Source organism: Falco rusticolus, chromosome 3, assembly GCF_015220075.1.
Source record: "Falco rusticolus isolate bFalRus1 chromosome 3, bFalRus1.pri, whole genome shotgun sequence".
NCBI lineage: Eukaryota > Metazoa > Chordata > Aves > Falconiformes > Falconidae > Falco > Falco rusticolus.
This window is the reverse complement of record NC_051189.1, coordinates 362,928-384,262: the sequence shown is the minus strand read 5'-3', so window position 1 is coordinate 384,262 and position 21,335 is coordinate 362,928. Positions and strand designations below refer to the sequence as shown.

Here is a 21,335-nt window from a genome sequence, read left to right as displayed (position 1 = left end):
ACTCACAGGAATATTAGGATCAAGCTAAGCATGCGGCCATTTGGAAACTAAGTGACAGAACTGGAGAAACCCACAGTACTTTAACCCAACAAACTGTTACATCAATATGAAATACTGTAGCTCAGTTTTGGGTCTTCCCAGGGCTGGAGATACAACTGTCTGCATATGTGGACACATATAAAATCATACCTGTTATTAAAATAAGATGTTTTAGCAGGGTGCATTGTTTTAAATAGAATCTATTAGACATCAATTTCCAGGATCAGTTTCAAAAAAAGGAAAAAGTAAACCCAGTATTGGCCAAGGAATCACAACTGCTGTATCTATAGCTATAGAATGCAAAGAAACATCCTCTGTTGAGCTGCGTGATCTAGCTATAAGATATGGGCTTAAAAGTTCTTAAGTATTTTCTCTTTTCATTACCAGTTAGCATACATAAAGATAATGATGCAAAACAGTTGATTTTTCCATCTTTACTTTTTTAATATTTAATCAGTCAACAAGCTTCTTGATTTTTTTGTTCCTTTTATTGTTTCTTGAACAGGATGTAAATGTAAGAACTATGAGTGTTACACAGTTGTTCTTCCAGCTAGGTAAAATCTTTGAAAACCTGGATACATGGCAGGCAGCAGTACTGCTCATGCACTGGCAAAGGTCCCAAGCAGCAAACAAAACCTTACTAGTTGTTCTGTTAAATCATTTCAACACTGTAGAAGAAATTTGGGTCCTACTGAAATCAATGGAAACTCTGCTATTAGTTTCAGGGCAACCCTGATTTCACACTTTGTTCTCAAGTATCATGAACGCGTGTGTGATATACTGTCAATTGAGAATTATCTGTTGTCAGATGATCCCAGCAATAAATTAACAACCTAACCCAAACTACTTTCAGAGCCATCAGAGATACCCTATGATGCACTTTTCCTTTTTTCCAAAACTGTTGTGTATTCTCATCTTCTCCTTACAAAAGACTGATGTTCCAAGGACATCATATTCTAAGCCTTTATTAACATATGCTTTGTATTATCTCTGCTGTATGTTCTGCTTTACCCAAATGTTCTTATACATATTTTAACAGGTGATCATGAGCTGAATATAGCATGTGCATGCGCCTGACTTCATGCAAACTCACTCAATGCATACTCTATTCCCTTCTTAACATTGTTTTTCCTGGATTCAACCCCTTCCCATTTTGAAGCTTTTTAATATTCTACAGAATGCCAAACCCGGGTCCCACTCCTATTGGCAGCTTGTGATAGAATAAGTAATAAAAAAGAACAAGTCAGATATGACATCTAGCAACTTTGAGCTTCATCAGCTGAGGGACTTCTTAGAGTTTGGATGTATATCCTTTTCTGGCTGGTGGTACTACAACATGTTGGCATTTAGGTAGCTGCAAGAAATAAAATCCAATACATTTGTTTTCTTTTTGCAGGTTTTATTGATACTTTATTCTTCAAATTACAGTTTCTTTTGACCTAAAATAATGGCTACAGGACTTATTTTGTGCCATATTCAACAATTTTCTTGAAAGACTACTTTCTTGAAAGGTCTACTTTTCTTGTTCAGAAAGTTAGCTGAAGGAAGCAACTTGTTCATCTGGTGTGACACAGTTGCATGGGCGTACAATTGTAGGACAAACCCATCCAATAGCACTGTGATTTCCTATCTGCTGTAAGCCACCTTGTCTTCCAGTGGCTGAATCTCCTGGGAGGCAAGTGGTTCAGTGGGAGCTTCACTAGGGCTGCTTTCTGCAGATGGCGCTCCATCACTTGCACTTCCTGAAAAGACAATATAATCAAGATTAAAATAAGTGTCGTATCTTTGATGCAGCAATCTAGGTTTGTCAATGGCACTTAAGAGCCTTTAAATGTATCTATAAATGTTCAGGAAGCTATTTTTCTCAGTTTGCAGCCCACTTGCAAAATGCTTTAGGGTCATAGCAGACCACCTAATTAAGTATCTTACTTAATAAGTAATTAAGTATCATGCTTCTAGCATGCTTTAAATAACTGCCACTGGAACACATAATAGTTTGTACCTGAAGTGTGCAAGACTTGCTCTCTTTTTTGTGTTATCTCCAGATACTTAGCAACCAAGCAGGAAGTGTCAGGACCATCATTTTTCTTGTCTATCTGGAATACATAAAGCACCAGCACCCAAGAACCCAAGACACGTAACTTCAGCTGTAACTGAGATTCTAAATATAAGAAGGTTTATTTACCAGAAACTGCAATTTATGAGTTTAGGAGTAACGCAGTTTTCTGTAGGACTGAGATCTAGGGTCTAAGATATTGAGCTTTGAGCCTTTAGTTATCCTTAATTTGACAGTTCTAAGTCAAGACATTTCTTATGTAAACAAAGGATCAAGAAAGAATTTTGAAAAGCTAGTTGCAGTTAGATTTTATCATCACTGGTTTGTCCAGTTCTTCTCCATTTTACTGAATTATGTTGATTTTTTATTATAGTTCAGAGATAATATCAGAAAGATACTGATTTGAAGGAAGAGATGAGATGGACAAAACAGGATTCATCACAGTTAAACTGAGATTGCATCAGAATAGACCCTCCACAGCTTTGTACTTGGACATGAAAACTGGATTGTCTCATCAGCAATGCTTCTTGCTGTCACACTTTTAAACTCCATCCACTTGGCATGAGGCCACAAACTGCAACCCCCAACAACTGAGACTCAGCAGTCAGAATGAACAGTATATCATACAATCCAAAACCACTATATGAAGATTTGTAATTAATGAAAGGCAGGAAATGGCTCTTTTTTCCACTAAGTATGTGTTAGATTGGATCTCTCAGTAGCTGACTGACAAATAGTTCCCAACCATGATGGGAGTGCAAGTTACATCATACACAAACAGCTTACAGCATTGAGCTCTCAAATCTAGCATCCAGCATCACTCCAGGATCCCATATGACAGCGTGGTAGGCCTCCAGGAACAGAATCTGGAGCATTCAGGCAGCAACAGAGGGCAGTGCTTCAGTTCTGAAGGGAGGTACAGCAAGCTACCTCCGGTGTGCAAGTAGACACACCAATGAAGCAGCAACATGATACTTAGGGACTTAAAAAAAAGGCCACTACAACAAACATTCAGTTCTCTTGACTAAACACATTCTACAGTCTCACTTGTCCAGTCCTTCAAAATGTAATGTCTGGGAGCAATGCAAGTGATGGACTTGTACTGATAGACTGACACCGCTTGGCATGAGTTTCCGCACAAGCTCCTCTCAAAAAGAAATTGATGGTGTTCAGCCATCAGCATCTGAAGTTCACACAGTCCTTCTAGCTGAACTGATGAGCATTATGAATCTTTTTTCACAAGGAGGTGGCTTCAGATTGTTATCAAGAGACCCACAGCACGAGTCTCTGTAAGTTACCACCCCATGCTAAAGTCTGGAGCAGAAATGAGTTTGACAAGATGCTTATTTAAGTAGAAGTCTCAGTATTAGAGGGCGAGATAAGATTAAAGATGACTATCAAGCAAAGTGACAAGCCAACGTTGCTATGAGATGGAATTTAGTAGAAGTCAACTGTGTAGCTGCATTACCATGGTGCTGAGGCCAAGCAAATACCGGCTTGAAGAGCAGGCAGGATGTGCTCACTTCTGCTTGCAGAATAACATGTTGACACATACTTTTTAAGCCTTCTCTTTGACAATCTGTGCTCCATAAATCTCACACAGCCTGGCTTGTTTAAAAAAAAAAGACTAACCTTTGTGAACTATTTCAGTGTGTTTTCTCTCCCTCTCTCAATTTTTGTTTAACATTCAACTATTTGGTTATGGCCACTGATGAGAGCAGGATATTGAGCTAGGCAGAACATTGGACTGACCCATACACGAATGTTGTTGTTTTTATGCCAGTTTGGATGGGTTTAAACCTTCTCCATCCCAATAAAAGTCTGTTCTGGTAGACATTTTCCCATCTTTGGGGGGGATTTTCTGTAAGTGCTGGCAATAGCCTCTGTCCGTGGTGCTTGGTGAACAGTTCTGCGAGAACTGTGACTTCAACGCAGTCTGGCATTACACATCCATAATGCTACAAGATGAAGTCCCAAAAGATCTAGAGGCTATACCCAGGACTGTTTACACATCAGAATCAAAAGCTTTTTTAACTTAGGAATATCTCAACAAGCAGAAAGCCATTGGAGAGATCAAAATATCCCCTCTGATGCTTGAAAAGGCCTACAGCAAAATCTCAAGTTCACTTTTGAAGAAAAGCCATGAGTAATGACTCAGGCTGTCTCTTGAACAAAAGCATTGACGTTTGTATCAGAACCACCAACTTGATGGTTCTGAGACATTAGTTTTGTGTCACTCAAACATCAGCCTCCATACATTTGAGGTGGTCTGTCAGGCATAGATAGCCTAGGTAGCTTTGTGTCTTGGTGAGTACATTTTGTCCCTAGAAGTGCAATGGCCCCCCAAAGCAGAAAGGGCCTGGACTGTGTTCACTGTGCAGATGAGTCCTTAGAACATAAAAACCACTTGTAAGCTTGTAGGTCTCCAAGAATAATTCAAAATATCTCTGCCTGCCAAAAAGGGGTGAGTTTGTTTGCTTTTCTTGAGGCTATCCAAATTTATTTACAAGAGACAGAGACATGAAGGGGAGGTTATTTACCAGAATAAGTTGAGTGTTCAGGACAGAGCAGCAGATTGAAATCTCAGCAGAGCTGGTTTTATTGTCCTAAGCAGTCAGAAAAAAAATGAAGGAATCTCACAGCTGCATGGAAATTTATGAAAACAAAAGAGAAATACAAGGGGCATAACCAGCACAGCTATTAAAAAAAAAAAAAAAAAAAAAAGAAAAGAAAAGAAACCTGTCTAATGTGAAGTCAAGGTATGTAGGATCTATAATGAGATATATCAAAAGCCACAGTTACAACCTGACAGTGGATAGAATTTATCTTGCTCCTCCTAAGGCATATGAATCTCAACATTCTAATGTTAGATGTTTACAAGAGAGGTGCCTGTATACCTAGTCTTCCCGTTTAATCAGAGTCTATATTATGACTGCAAATAGAAAGCAAACTATCAGAAGATACAGCTTCATCATATCTTCTACCATCACTGCAGGAAGTTTTATCTAGCTCTAACTCCAGGACAACGAAACTTTATTATACACTATCTGCTATAAAAGAAATCAGTTTAGTGTTGCATACTTGCAGTCTCAGGAGAGTCTTAACTATATACCCTGGACAATTAAAGATGTTTAATTTATGAAAAGTATTTTTCCATACTGACATAACAGACTACAGAGGAAAACTTTAAGGTTTTATTTAATGACAGGAAACACTCTCCTTACCTGTGGATGTTTTCACTCTTCTGATATAATTGGACCAAAAGGAACAGTCTGCTTTTTTCAATGCTTTACGAGTTGGCAAGGAAGCAGTGAACTCCTTGTAGTTATCACCATCATCATTTGGCAGATACATAGGCCACAGGGGCATTGCCCCTGACGTTCTCTTCGAGAAACTATGAGGGTAGTTTGGATTTCTAAGGGAATGGGAGAAATGATCATCAGAAAACAATGACCTGAACAGTAACATGCAGGCAATCAGCTAGGTCAAGGCAGAGTGTATCCAGTGCCTTTGACCAGCAGGGTTCAAATTCAAATCTCTGGTATCTGCTTGTCAACTTGGCCATGACTTTCCAACAGTGTTGACCAAAGTCCCCTCTGTAGGATTAAAAATTGCTAGAGGAAATGGAGGCTGCTTGAGTGAGGGCAGGATCCCTCCCCAATCACAGCAATTCTTGTATGTCACATACTTACCCAGAGTTTACAAAATTGGAGATATACTGCATAATTTGCAAGGAAAGGCTCTTTTCTTCCACAGTAAATTGTTCTTCATACTTTGGGTAGAATGGCAGTCCAAATGCATACTGAACATCCAGCAAGAGCTCCTGACCTGAACTAAAAAAATATTTACATAAACGTAATTTAAACCATCTTTTATTTATTTGGGGTAGAAATTGAGCTAAGTTAATTCAGAGAATAAAGAAAAGTTTTAAATAATTAATGGCCATTACTTAGAGTGTGGTGAGCTGTGGGACTTCAAATTAGAACATGAAAGAAGTGCAAGCAATAATAATGAGAATTTGCCATTAGGTTAATGCAGGGTCTTTAACATTTGTTACAAGAGGAAACTGTGGAAGAAAATGATAGAAGGAGAAAGCCACTTGTCTATTCCTTAAATGCCTCTGAAGATTTGTACCGATTTTCCCTAAAATTAAATTCAGAAAGTGGAAGCAAGTGGTGACGTGGAATCTGGCAGCCATGATGGAAGGTTAATTATGGTTTATTTCGCAGACTTGGAAAAAAAAAAAAAACCCTGGCCCTTCTTAACAGCATTGGAGTTTTTCCATTGACTTAATTTGGGCCAGAATTCTGCCCCAAATCTTTGGATAAGGAAAGATGTAATAGGAGATGTTTATAAAGGTTTCTTTTAGACATAGTTTTAATCTAATTCTTTGCTGGCTGGATGGTTATTGTTCATACAGTCTCTTCTCCCCAGGTTTTATACGTCAGTCAAGTCAAAATGGCTTGAAATAATCACCTAGATCATATTTAAGAAAGAACAAATGTTGTGTCATTCCATGTAATAATTAACACAAATAATAAGGAATATTTCAACAAATTAGAGACAAGGCTGGCCAGGTAAGACAACAACACTTGTAGGACTCAGTAGCAAAGGTTACACAATTCAACATCTTCAAGTCCTGCAGAAAAACAGTAACCAACTTCTACGAATAAAATTACAACTCAGCTATGCTCAAGACATAGCTTTGAACCACTGCTCAGAAGGAGACATTTCCGGTATGGTCCAGTTGCATTTTCTGTATCCCACATTTAGATAAAGATCTTACTGATCTGGTTAAATGCTGCATGAAGGCAGACAGCATCGGGGGAGCTGGGAGAAAAAATGGATCTCTGTGAGGCAGGAATAAATAAATCTCAGATCTACTCAGCAGGATTTCATCTGCAGTGGCCACAGAGGTTGTTGTCAAAAGGTGGCACAACTGAAGCTGTTTTATCTTTGGACATGAAATTCAGCAGCATTGATAGGACCCTGATACTGCCTCTATGGAACAGGGCTTGTAGTTCAAACCATTACGGGCAGGTGGGCTGAAAGCAAGATGACTCCTTTACCTTTTATGAGTGGTGGCACCAAAGCCTTTATTTTGAAAAAAAACCCCACACAACCCTTTAAATGAAATACATCTTTGGTTGTATTTTCCTTAGTCTTATCATAATACTTCAGTAACACTTTGCATCTGGAAAGTGAATTATTCACAGATTATTCACCAAAAAAATGTAGAACTGAAACAAGATTAAAGCGTACTTTTCTTCCCCAAATGTTTATAGAAGGATTAAGCAAGATCATAGTTTCATAATTTTACTGTAAAAATAATTTGCTTGGCACAGTACATTACAGCAATTTTGCAGCAAAGGTACTATATACTTAAAGGAGCTATTTTGTTTTCAATGAAGAGTCACTTTTGAGTAGAATAAGGGACATGAAATCAGTTGAGATGCAGTGAACAGACAAATGTACCCATTTAGGGAAGGCATAGCAGAGGTGAACTTAGTTTTAAATCTAAAATGAGTGAGCTGGGACTGAGGGTTTCCCCCCAAATGAGACTGTGTTTCCAGCCCTCGTGTTTCTAGAGGTGAGAACTGTTAAGGTCACAGCCCAGACTAAAATTCAGCAAACTCCTAAACAGAGAAGTAATTTAAAAAATATTTGTACAACTGTAAGGGGTTTGAGACATAAAGTGGTACAAACCCCTACAATTTCATCGGCCGCTTTCAGTATTTCTGGTTGATGGTACCACTCCCTGGCCAGTGAGTATCAATAGTGAGAGGACAAGGCAGAGACCCATAAGGTTAAGAGGGGAAAGGGGCACACATATATACAGGCACAGAACAGCAGTAAAGACAACTGTGAAGCATCTAGATGGCAGATAGATGGAAAATATCAGGGGAAAGTTTCTGTCTCCTCCCTCAAACTCTGATCATCATCCATGCTTGCCAGAGGGGCGTGCAAAATGGCCAGAAATACCCAAACAAGGATTCTGGAGTCTTAGGAGCTCTGAGCATACTCCAGATAGCACCAAGCAGTTACACTGTTTTCACTGGAAGAAAAGTGGGGCGAGAGAAAGAGAGGAGTGACAAATAAATGTGTATAGCTTCTGTTGTACACTGCTCGCTCTGCAGGGAGGTTTCTATTTCCCAAGCTGCTTGAAACTGCACTCCTGATACCCCAGGGTGTCGTACAGGTGAATCGGCAGCATCAGCTCTGCATGGAGAAAAGCAGAGCCCAGCTACTGGTGGACTTCAGAGGACAGTTTGATGAAAGGGAGGACTGCAGAGACAATGGCAAAAGGGATTTTTAAAGTGTTTTTAAGGAAGACAAACTAATAGCAACGAACTTCCCCTACAGAAGTCCCTTTTCAAGGAACAGATCTGTCATTTTAATAACAGTGGTGAACATAGTTACGTGTAAGGATGAAATCTTGGCTCTGGTGATTCACAGGACTAGTACTTCATGCAAAGGTATCACTTTCAGATCTTCTGTGTATACCTTTTCTTTCCAAGATGTCAACTTTTTTAGATACAGATTCACAGCTCTTCTTACGTGACAGTACGACAGACTGGTAAATTGAGCCACGGAGGAGCTAGGGGCCAGACTTTGTTCACACTAAAGTGAGTCCCCCTTGGAGAATTACTACTTCGCTTCAGAAGGAGGCACTACTGGAGTTGTTACCCATTTTACAGCAAATCAAGTGGTAAAATCAGAAAATTTGTGACATTCATAGCCAATGATTTAACAGTAGACCCTGAAATATCACTTGGTGGGAATTTTCATTCCATAGTGCCAACCTATTTAATTGGGAAGGTATTGATTCTGAGAAAACTTTCCTTAAGCCTGAGATGGAGTTTCCATTTAAATGTTTCCAAGTAAGAAACAGAGAAAGGCATTTCTTAGCCACCAGATACCCCACTGCTCTATCAAACTATGGCTACTTTTGCGTACACAGAACAGCTTCAACAGGGAGGAGTAAAAGATGAGAAGGTCAGAATTTAGAAGAAAAATATCCAAGTTATGGTTGTTTTGGTTCAGATTCTTGTTTCAAATCAAACAGAGTACGTATGTAAACTCAGATTGCCAAAAGCTGAAGTTAGTATCTTAACCACAAACTTTTGGAACAGTAAAAATGACACACACAGAGAAATACTCAAAAATTTTCTTTGCAAAATGGAATGGTCATTAACGGCTATCCATAATCATGGCTATCAGAACAGAAAAATATGATCTGGCAGACAACCATGCTATTCTACACTAGGACTGAATGCACAACTTAGAGCTGGGGCTACAGAGACCTCACACTGTGATGCATTGTAAATTAGGACATATATCTCATTTTGAACTTTGTCCTTGTTCTAGATTAGCCAATTATTTCATACTGGAAACTCAATTTGATGATTAATGAGTGACTATAGCCCAAGACTTCTCTTTTTTTTTTTTTTTTCCCCTTTGTCTTTCACTTAAAAATAGTCCTTACTCTCCTAATGTAACGATTTCAACTAATCTCAAAGCCTTTTGAGTCACAGCTTCTATTCTTAGTCAGCTTAGTGTAGTTTCTGGTTCTTTTGTAAAACTACACACAGATAGAAGCCAATGTAAATTAACACAAAATTCAAATGACATCCTATACAATACCAAACTTTCTACTGCTATCCAATCATAAAAAATTTAAAATAACAAGATAAACATAACTCTAGCTAGAGTTCAGCCAGAGTTACCAGTAAATTACGCGGGATGAAAAAGCAAGTTGAAGAAGAATCCGTTTGTCACCAGCTAACGTACCAAAGGGTGTATTGACCAATAATGATAGATGTTTCAGTCCTCATAAAGCACAGATAACTAATAACAGAAGACTTTTCTAATATATATGGTCTGGAACAAGCAACTAATGTGTGGCCATGAGTTTCCTTTTCTTTTTGTGCTTTAAAATTTTTTACCAATAACTAGGCAAGAAAACCACACAAATGGAAATTCAAACCTGCTGAAGAACCTGACACCACATCTCAAGTATGGGAAGAAATGTAATTGATCTTTTCACTCCAAAATTAATTGTATCTTCATTTATAAAAACAGTTTTACCCCATGTTCTTCATGCTCTTTTTTATACAATTATATATACTTAATCTCCTGCCCATTTTATGACGCAAGCACTTCATTTTTGCAAAGGATACTGTGTCAGTATTATGGTTTTATTTTTTTTTAATTAATGATAAGCTTGGAACAGAGAGTCTAGCAGCCCACATTTCTCAAGACCAAACTTCAAGAACTCTGTATTGGGTTTGTGTGGCACGGTTTTGATAGCGGGGGGCAGGCTACAGGAGTGAATTCTGTGAGAAGCTGCTAGAAGCTTGCCCGTGTGCTATAAAGCCAGTGCCAGCTGGCAGTGGTGGCAGTGCTGCTGGGGTAGCATATGCAGGGAGCAGGGGAAAGCGCTGCACCGCTGCACCGGAGAGTGTGGGAGCCGCGGCCCTGCAGCCCCCGGGCAGCGCCGGAGGGGCCGGAGCCGCTCCCGGCCCGGAGCAGAGATTCCCCCCCGGCCCGCGGCGCCCCCGGCCCGCGGAGCCCCCGGGGGAGCAGCTCCCCCCCCGCAGCCCGGGCAGGGCCCCCCCCGGGGCAGGGGGTGCCCGCAGGGGGCTGTGACCCGCGGGCAGCGGCGCCGGGGCAGCTCCGGGCAGGGCCTGTGGCCCCGCGGGGAGGAGCCCGGGCTGGGGCCGGGCTGGGGCAGGGCCTGTGCCCCCGGGGGCGGGGGGGCTGGGGCCGGCTGGGCCGGGGGGGCTGCGCCCGCGGGGGGGACACGCTGCGGCAGGGAAAGAGAGGAACGAGGAGCGGGGGAGACAAGGAGCGAGAAGCTGAGCGCGGCCCTCAGTGCCCGTAGCCCTGTGCTGCTGCTGGGAGGGGGCAGGGACGGGCAGGAGCCGAGCTGCGCCCGGGGAGAAGGGAGCGCTGCGGAAGGTGCTTTGAGGGGCGGGTTTATTTCTCACTGGCCCGCTCTGACTTTCCCCGGGGCAGACCTGGGTTGTGCCTGTGACGGTCACTGGGGAGCGATCTCTCCCTGCCCCCACCCCGACCCACGGGCCTGTCGTTACATTCTCTGCCCCCTGCCCGGCTGAGGAGGGCAGGGACAGAGCGGGCAGGGGGGCACCTGCCCTCCGGCGTGGCCAGCCCGCCACACCCTCAAATTATCTTAAGTCTCCCCCAGCTTTGACTAGAGATGTTGGCCAAAATTCCCATTACTTTATGTGATACAAAGCCAGGCTAGGCCTAGCAAAAACCTAAGTAGATCACTTCAGAGGTTTAAGTTGCCAGCCCCATAAAGTTGGGGACAGAGCATCATTAGTCATAAATGGTTTACTGCACAACTCCTTCCTTCTTCACTGCCTACACAAACCTCTCTGTTCAGCTAGGACACCGTAGCCCAGCCTTTTCAGGAGATGAAATCGAGAAACCTGTTTTGTTTCAGCTACAATGATTGCCTGAGAAATGAAGAAATAGTGTACTCAAACTCCTGTTAGTCACTAAACTTAGCAGATATTGAGGAACTGTGACAGATTTGTAAGGTAAGAAAATCATTAATCTTTTAAATGTAAACTTTTATGAGCATAACTGGTGATTCTAACAATTCTGTGAAAGGGTTCATGTTAGAGATGGGATTGGGGTTTTAGGTCCCTAGCTCATATTCAAGACCCTGTTCAGTATTCCATTGGCAAGTATAGGCCTATGACTAGCAACTAAGAAAACAAAACAAAACACCTATCTACGGTCACCTGGCTTTGGTGAGAATAGATCATTTACATGCTGATTGGATTGAACAGCATAGGTCAAACCCAGACTCATAGGCTTGGTGATACATCTCCTGCTGATCTGAGTGGAAACAGGCTTTCATAACAACCATGTCCCTGGAAAAGATTATATGATTTATATATAAAATGGCCACTGCCTGCATGATCTTGTGGGCCAGTTCTGTGTTTATTTTCAATAAATGGATTTTTAATTAATTTTTGCAAGAAATATTGGAAATGCTAAATGTGGTGGTTTGCACACATCTACATTCTCTTCATATTAATACCAGCAGGCTTGCAGAGCAGGATCAAGTATCCTAAGCTGTTAACAGGCACCATATCATCCACGTCAATGGAGAGGAGCAGCCTACCGACACTGCACTTTGCCTGGACTTAAATACTCATTTTGATGATAAGCAAAAATATTTTTTTTAATTATATATAACAACACATCTTAGAAAAGGAAACGTGATGTGATTGCAGGGAGGAAAAAAAATAACGAAAGGATAGCTGGATATTTATAGAAATGTAATGAGCCAATGTAAGGCCTGGTGTGTGACCTCTGCGGTTCTAGGGGCACGTTTGGCTCATTGTACCTCCTCACTTTACGAAGTCCTGCCAAACAAATGGGGAAAACCATGTGAAAAACAGTTGAACACTTTTCTTTCTTTTTTATTTTCAGGAAAAATCAGGACATATGGAAAAAGCTTAACTCCTAACGGGATTAAACTGCCAAGTTTATCCACCTTTGTACCAAAAAAGCCCTATAGGTACATGTGACTTGCAAAAGTATCCTGGAGTTTGCTGTGTCTTTTCCACTTGGATTACTCCCAATACACGCAATGTTCTACTTTGCATTATAGCTGTGCCAGTTGAAAAAAATAAAACTGAAGTAGCAGATAATAAATTCAAGAACCTGAAAGCTCATATAAATTGAAAAAAAAAATAAAATTAATAGAACTTAATGCAGGAAGAAAGCAAACAACACAGATTACAGAATTTTGTCAGGAAATTACTGCTCTAAAAACCTAGTAATAGGCCTGTTGACACTTGAGTGCATCTTTGGGGGACAGAAATTCATGCCTTTGTTCAGTATGGCTACTCCTGAGCTGAATGAGTGGATGAATTTTGGTAAAAAGGTGATGTGTCCATTCAAAGACACAGACACACACCCCCTCCCTGAGCAGCAAGGAAGCTCTCTCTCTATATATATAGACTTTGTGCTTATCTTCCAGATTACATTTTGTGGGAACAGCTTGTCCCAGTGCAGCACATGCAGATCCAAAGATCTCTTTGTACTTTTCTGAGCCTTTTGGCTGAATTTTGGTTTGCTTAAAGCTGATTTCTGGTTTTTCTGAGCTTGGTACTTTGCCTTTGCATATTTATGGCCAATTTCCAAGATCTGAAAAATCTACTGAATGATAAAGGCCCCTAAACCATTCCGTGGGAAGAAAAAACAAATTGTCTAGACCTCAAGCCTTTAGCAACACAGAAACTGTCCAAGACTTGAGAATGGCATGAAGTGGTTGAATCAGTGGGAGAGTGTTTTCATAGCTGCAGCCTGCATAACACAATGGATAAGGCCAGAGGGATGAGAGGCAATTCCAACAAAAGCAAAAGAACTTTTAGGAGATGATTGGGAGTATAATTTTATAGAGGAAGATGACGAGCTGTTGTTGCAGCAAGTGTACGTAGCTAAGGCAATTGTGGTGCCTGCCCAACTATGGAGGCAATGTGCATCTTGTCGTTCTTGTTACCAACTCGCTGGTGCCTCATATGCCCTCTATGTTTAGATTAATTTCTTTGAAGTCTGGAGACATAACTTTCTGTCTGCCACCACAGCACCCAGTTCACATTGTGGCCCCCCAATGTAGGGGGTGTTGGTACTCATGGACTAACAGGTACAGTCAGGAGAACCTCAAGTGGTGGACAGAGTAAAGGACGGGGGTATGATTATTACAAAATCAAAGGATTAGAAAAATCTCCTCTAGTTAAAGGGGTAGTAAGAACAGCCAGATTTAGCACAGCATATATAATAAATAGAAAACAGAAATACTTGGCATAGTGGAATTTTTTTTTAATCAGTCAGTTCTCACCTTCATTTACAGGATTCATCAAGAGTGTCACCGAAATCCAGCCAACTATATGAGCATCGGTATGGAGTGGTCGTTTAACAACTCACACCAACGTACACATGAGTGCATAGTCAGGAGGTAAAGACAGCCCCAACTAAAATGACTTAAAGCAGATAGCAGCTCTTTAATCTTGGATGAATCTGTCCAGTGCACAACAGTTAACAAAAGCTTTTGTGACAATTATTATGGTAATGTTAATAAGATAGAGCCTCATTAAGTCTCAGTTTAGACCCCTTTAATGACAACAATGATGCTTTGCTATCCTGCTGCAGCTGATGATCTGGCCTCCTTGGTGAGCAGAGCACCAATTTTTATCCACCATCAGCCAAGAGAGCACATTTGTCACCACAGTGTGACTGGGAAACTATGTTGGCATGGCAAGCAGCGCTACTTCATATAATATGCAAAAATCACACAGAAACCTCTTGAAGAGTTAATGAGGCAAATTTTTTTACAGTTAATAATATTATCCTTGTCAAATATACTTGTCCTATCACATACTTCTTGCTATAACTAAAGCTGCACTCCAGCCCTCCCCACTAATCCTAGGCCATGCTGAGCAGTCACATTCCTCCCGCATTGTTTAGAATAAATGTTTACTCCAAGGTCTAAGTGTTCTCAAAAAGAGAGTGAGAAAATGACATCTGGGTTATGTATATATTTTACCACAGATCATTAATGCAGGAGTTGGCTATGCATCCCTCTACTTATTCAAATGGGAACTGAAGACTAAAGCAGACATAATGTCATGCCAAGCTTGGGAGAATGCTACCACGTGGAAGGAGATATTAGTTTGCTCTCTGCAATATCCATTCATCTATATGAAAACTGTTCATGGTTTTTATGCGATTTTCCACATATGCCATAGACATCAGTTTAGAGTGGGCTTTTTAATCCTATCCTTGTACCTATGCGTGCTTGAATGTGTGTATGTATATACGTTTGAGAAACCTTCAGTTGTGAGACAAACTTTTTCTAATTGACTTTTAGTGGTAAAAATTCCTCCCTGTTTAATAACTTTTTGTCCGCTTTGCATCATTGCGGTTGGGTCTGTCTTTACTGGCTGACTTCTCCCTCCCTCTTGTTTATCTTGCTGTGAGTTATTAAGGGACTGCTCCATGTGAAACAAGAGGAAATACCAGTACTTTTTCATCTCTGCATTTTAACTCTCTGTTCTGTTACACATTTTGGGAGACACACATAAAGTAGAGAGGGGTGACAGAAGAAATCAGAGAATGCATTGCGGTGCTGTGCCTTATCTTAATTAGTGAATGGCCATTTCCCTAGCCAGAATATTTTACCTAAGAGCAAACAGTCTTCCATTGTTGTAGTTATCTGAACACAGTATTATTTTTATGTACTTTTTCCTATACATCTGTGAGGCAGCTATTAGCAGTTATTATAGATAATATATATTATCATCATCCTCTTTATGATATCGATAACAAATGCAAAGAGTGAAAGGTCCATATCCTGTGTAAACTGACATCTTAGGAAGAATTTAGACACCAAAGACCAAAAAAAAAAATCATTATTTTATCTCTTGTGTTACTCTATGGACATAATACTTTAGAAGTTTCCATTTTTACAAGCGGAGGTCTGTATCTCAGCAAATCCAGACGTGATTCAATATCAAATGGGCTGAGAAATCATTTTTCTGTCAAATGCCTATGAGCGATCAGGAATATCTAATGAGGTGTTCCTCCAGCTGCAATGCACTGAGGGGGATCTCAGCCAGTATGTGTACTCACAAAATACCCTGTACATGTCCTGTATATGACAACAAAGCATACTGTTGGTTATTACATTCATTAACAGAAATAGATGGCTGTAACACAGTTCTATTCAGCATTTTAATAGCTAGAGTGTTTGCAGGGTCCCAGATTCAATTCCCACTTCTGCTGAGACACTTCAAACCGCCTAAGCTGTAGGCTACTTGGCAGAGTCTGCCTCTGCTCCTCCTCCTAAGAAGAGTCACAATTTTCAAAGAAGAACTTGAGAACCATCAGGACTCATTGCTCCAGTGGTTAGGGAAGTCCCTTGGAAGTTGGTGACATGGTTGCTAGGTCTTTCCCCAAGATTAGTTTATATACTCTACTTGAAGGCTGTTTCATGTACATTACTGGTTTTAATCTGGTAGGGCAAATTGCAAATAATATTCCCAAACACTCTTCCGTGTTTTTCAGATTACTGATGGTTTCTTGTTTTTTAGCAAAGGCTGCCCTCCCATGAGAAGCTCCTACCCTCAACAGCACCACACTGCTGGCACGCAGTGAGGCTGCTGGACAGCCTGCAATGCACGTATATTACTTACATAGAGGGGGAAATGCTGTAGGAAGGGTGAGGGAGAGAGGTCACATGGCAAAAATGTGATGAAGGAAAAGGAAAGATTAATTTAGGAATGAATGAAACAATGTTAAACAAAAAACTTGCAGTATATTCAGCAGAGAATCTAGTGTGGGGTCCATTGGGAAAACAAGGGTATCACTTCATAAGTAGTCACGTCATAATGTCAGATCAGATCCTTCGGTACATGAACAAGCTGAATTCTGCAATCTCTGTTTAAGTGCTCGCCTTTGCAACTTAAACAACATTTATTTTAAGGATACTTAAGCATAAATAAAGATGAAAGGAGTAAGAATGTAAATGCAGCATACCGGTTTGGGCCCATTTCTCCTTGCAAGTGGCTTAGCCTAAGGCATTTGAGCTTTTGCCTCACGTTCCCACAAGTTCCAGACAGCATACTGGCTTTGTCTGTTCTTTCAAAGAGGGTTATGAAAAAGCAAACTAATAATTTTTGCACTAAAATTTAAAGTAATCTGCTTAGAAGACCACTGACAATAGAAATATTATTAAAATGTGTAGCTAAGTGCAACATAAGCTACTACTGTACTGGAGAGCATGAGGAAAGCTAAATAACATAAGCGCAAGTGAAATCTTAAATAGGGCTAGATAGAAGAGGAAATTCTCATCATTTCAAAATCGCTGCCTCAAAGCCAGCGAGTCTAACTTGTATAAGTACAATTTCATCTACTTTCAACTAAGATTTTATCAAAGACGACTGGGTCACTATCATTCTCCAAAGAAAGAGAAAACTTGCTAGCTAATTTGAGAACACATCTTTTCTTTTTGTGTGGCTGGATTTTTGGCATACCATAGCTCAGCCCTGTTTGGAGCCTTGTAAAAGTCACTTATCTGAGCCTATCAAGTAGCCAAACCGAGCACTGCGAACATTCCCGCTGGAGCCGCCAGCGAAATAACGGCTCCCCAAGGATTAACTTCTCCTCAGCTAAAAAGAAAGCGAGCCTGTGTTACCACAGCATAATGGCCTTCATCTGTAACCTAGATCTTGGCTGATTTCTTTCAAATGCTTTTTCACTATGCTATCAGGAAAGGGAAAAGTCCGTGTGGTTCACAGGGAACTTCACAGTATCAAATGGTGTCAGAAGGAACCTGCTGTCTCTCCCCTGAGCCCTTTCAGAGAAAGCCTGAGAAAAAAGAAAGGGTCTCAAAAATCTTTCTGGAGAGAGGTATGGGGCAGTATGGAGAGCAGGGGACTAGCCCTGCTGCCTTGTAAGGAAACAGCGGATAAGCATCCCTGTGTGCTTTGCTGCCCTACTTTGCAGATCTAGGGGACAGGAGGGGCTGCTGTCACTGCAATTTCTGATCACTCAGCCTTTGAGAGCAAGGGACCAGGAGCTAGTGTTGTGTGTCCCATAGCAGCCCCAAGTGCTGGCCACTGCCTGCAAACATCAGTGTCTCATCCTTACTTCTGGGAGGGCTGGGTCTAAAAGAAAAACAGGGAAGGTCACCTTAATACCTTAATAGCCTCTGACTACCAGCTTGTTCTGTGCCCAAGGGAACAAGGCATTTGCATCTCCCACAGGCATTTAGAACTTTCCAGCTAAAATATGATACAGCTTCTCCTGCTGAATTTTCTTCAAGTAAGCTTCTAACATGAAGGATGACATAGACCCTAAGTCTGCAAATGCTTGTGTTCAAAACTGTTTTTCCTCCCATGAGACAGTCTGTCGACTGATCACAAGTCATAGTGTGGGAGCTAGAAGGAATAAATCCCAGACCCCATCCACACTGAAGGCCAGTCAGCCTAAATGTGGTGCAACTGCATTTACTTCAAAAGGGGGCACTGTTAAATTAATGTTGAGTCCTTAGAAAATGTTACCCCATTCATCTCGAGAGCTGTGGACTCCCAATGACTTAGACCACGTTCTGGTTCTTCTAGGAGGTTTATCAGATATAGGGTAGAAATCTAAAAGGCTACCTGGAACTGGCAAAGGTAGGTAAGTTGGAAAGGAGAAACTTAATTTAGACATCTAACTTGAAGTGTCTCACTTCAGAAACAGCATTCCTATACAGCCAACAAAGAAATAATCTATTAGAGCCGAATCCCTCCTTTGCCAATCTGCACTGTTTATTTGAGGTACGTACATCTATCCAGTTACTCCACAGGGCACCCAAACAGACAGCCCTGTTTTTGCAAACTCCAAATCCAAGAAACGTAATAAAATACATCATACCTGCTCTGTGAGGAATTCTCAGGTACGTGGTACATGAAGACATTTCCTCTGGAGGCAGCAGCCCAGTGACTGGCCATGTTGATGATGGGACATGTGATAAACTGGTCACTGATGAAAAAGGAGGAGCAGGGAACAGATACAGTCACATATTGGAAAAAAGGAAAGAACACCCCTCCCCAGTCAACAGACCTCTCTCTAAATTGATAGCCACCTTTAATCTGCCAAAACAGCTCCTATCTCTGCCTTTAAGGTCACTGAGGGAAAAAAGTCACCCTCTATGAACCCAGTACAGCTTAGACTTCACTAAAATTACCATTTTATGGAGTGTTGAACAACGGCAATGACACTAAACAAGCCATATCTGACACATAAGGAATATCCTGGCCAAAAAAACAATCCCATTTTAGTCTAGTTTCTGGGGACTCATGCTTGTAATAGTATAAAACTCCTTCTGGCATCACTAGGTTGCAATGGCATCTAGTAAAAAGATTTATATATTTCCTGGGTTAAGGTTCAATGATATCATTTCTGCATTTGGATCTGTGTGATTTTTTTGGGTAGAGTTTCCAGAGCTGGAAGTAAGTGACCACTTTTGGAGATACCCTGCGGGGCCTCTGGCAGGGCTTATCAATATGGAATATCTGGTATAGAATGTCTGGGAGAGAAAGGTCAGACAAGAAGACTGCAATGAGATAGTTAAATGATCAATTTATCACCAAGTATTGCAATGCAAAGGTATGAGTGAAGTAAATGCATCCAGACTTCCCCAGCTTTCATTGCCCCAAGAAGTGGGGCTGGGAGGTGGGGTTAGCTGTAGCTGCAAGGAGCACAAGTAGTTCAAAAGGGCAGGCAGAAAACAGAGCACCTTACTGCAAGATACCTTGTTGTGTTTCCTCAAGGCAATATTATCTATGCACATACACCACTTTACATTCTACAAGCGCCCAGAGACTCAGCACACTCTTTAGGCGTTTATATATCCGTAAGTACATGAGCACGCACAAACGTATCTGCTGCGGAAGTGAGAGGTTTCAATTCTCAGTCTAGTGAACCCAAAAGAGTAGCTGCTCCTTCAGACATGGTAGGTAAAAAAAGAATGACTGATGGCAAGGAAGAACAGTGTCAGAGAAGCATAAAGCCATGTTGCTATATTTAACTGGTATGATTATGAAAGGCACTGTTTGGGTAGCTATCTTGGTTCAGCAGAGTTTATTTTAAGCCCATCTGTGAGACCACAAGTTATGGGCTGACTGATCACAATGCTCTTTGACAGTTACGGTTGACAACACCCATATGAAACAAAAATTACTGTTCCTCACATGCCTACCGGCATGGGATTTTAGAGGAGCAGATGGTCTTTGAAAACTAGGGAGTCTGTGGAGAGCATTAGCTCTCAAAATATGTTTTGAGATACATTTCAACACGTTAAACTGATTCTCAGTTGGTGCGGGGGGCGGGGGGGGGGGGGGCAGGAATGCAGCAGCAAAGTCAGCTATTCTGGGAAGTGAAAAAAAACCACACAACAAAACAAAAATAGTGACCACAAAGATGAAATGCTGTTTCTTATAGGTATGGAATACCAGAGTGTTTTTTTCTTACAAAAAAAAGAGAAAGAAAAATAAAATTAAACTTATTTTATACTTGGTAAAAATACCACAGATTTGCAGCTAAAACAATTTTAAAAGTGGAAATATTTTAATACCACAAAATATGCACAATGTATGCACTTTATAACAACCACTTATGTTGCTTTCTCACACTTTATAAACCTGTTAAAACTTTAGCAAATAATTATAACCTCCTGACATAGAAATTTTCTTAGGTTACACATCTGTGCAAAACTTTAGCAAATAATTATAACCTCCTGACATAGAAATTTTCTTAGGTTACACATCTGTGCTGGTAGTAAGTTTGTTGAAAAAAACCCCAAAACTAAAAAAAAACAAACCCCAAACCCCAACCCAACCAACCAACCAACCAGACACCAAAAAAACCCAGAACCACACCATGTATGTGATACTGATGTAGATGACTCTCATTCTGTAACTGCTGTCTCCCCTCCCTTTCTACTGCAGCTGGAGTAATTTCCCAAGTGTTTAAAGAAAACAAAGTATCATCAGATGTCCTGGTTTCACTACTCATCCTTGTGCTTGCTGGTGGTGACTTTTTAAGACATTCACTTCTTCCTTAGCCAAGTCACTTGCCTCATATCGTAAAGAAGGAGGTAATCCCTATGCCCCCAAGGCTGCTGTGGGGCACTCCGAGGCTGAGAGCCAGGGCAGCTAGCTGGGTACTACATCCCTGCTGCAAGCAAGCTGTGTGCTAGCTGTCACGGATTTGCTAAGGTCAGTGTCTGCACCATGCTGAGCCCTGGGCTGAAGGTAGATGATCAAATGCAACAGCCTTGGGGTGTAACAGTTCCTTATGGAGGTATCTCGGGATGGGGGAAGGGTTAAGATGTAAGTCTTTCAGTGATTTATTATGGCTTAAAACTTTACCAATATGACTAAAGAATTATAGCCCCATAGGTAACGGTGGTGATAAGAAAGAGATTGAGGATGAGTTCTGGCTTGAACACCTACAAACCACAGCTCTTCCATGTGTGCTGCATGCAGTGGCCCCAAATGCCACAGTGCTGGATGGCCTGTCCCTGCGACAGGCTATGAAGCAGGGCAAATGCAGTAAAGTATGAGACTTGATAAACGGCACAAAGCTCAACCCACAGCCTTCTGGCTTGTTTACACCATGACCTCAATGCACTGGCCCACCTGGACCACCC

At 41.1% G+C, this 21,335-nt stretch overlaps 1 protein-coding gene across 1 annotated transcript in view; it reads right to left on the bottom strand.

Moving 5' to 3' along the window:
* Positions 1-1,428: 1,428 nt before the first annotated feature.
* TG (thyroglobulin) overlaps positions 1,429-21,335 on the bottom strand; it is a 160,551-nt gene continuing 140,644 nt past the window's right edge. The window contains exons 45-48 of the mRNA XM_037378935.1: positions 18,557-18,664; positions 5,788-5,928; positions 5,320-5,510; positions 1,429-1,781 (exon numbers count right to left, since the gene is read on the bottom strand). Of these exons, the coding sequence (XP_037234832.1) occupies positions 1,666-1,781; positions 5,320-5,510; positions 5,788-5,928; positions 18,557-18,664 (556 nt within the window). The 3' untranslated portion in view covers positions 1,429-1,665. The remainder of the gene's footprint in view (positions 1,782-5,319; positions 5,511-5,787; positions 5,929-18,556; positions 18,665-21,335) is intronic.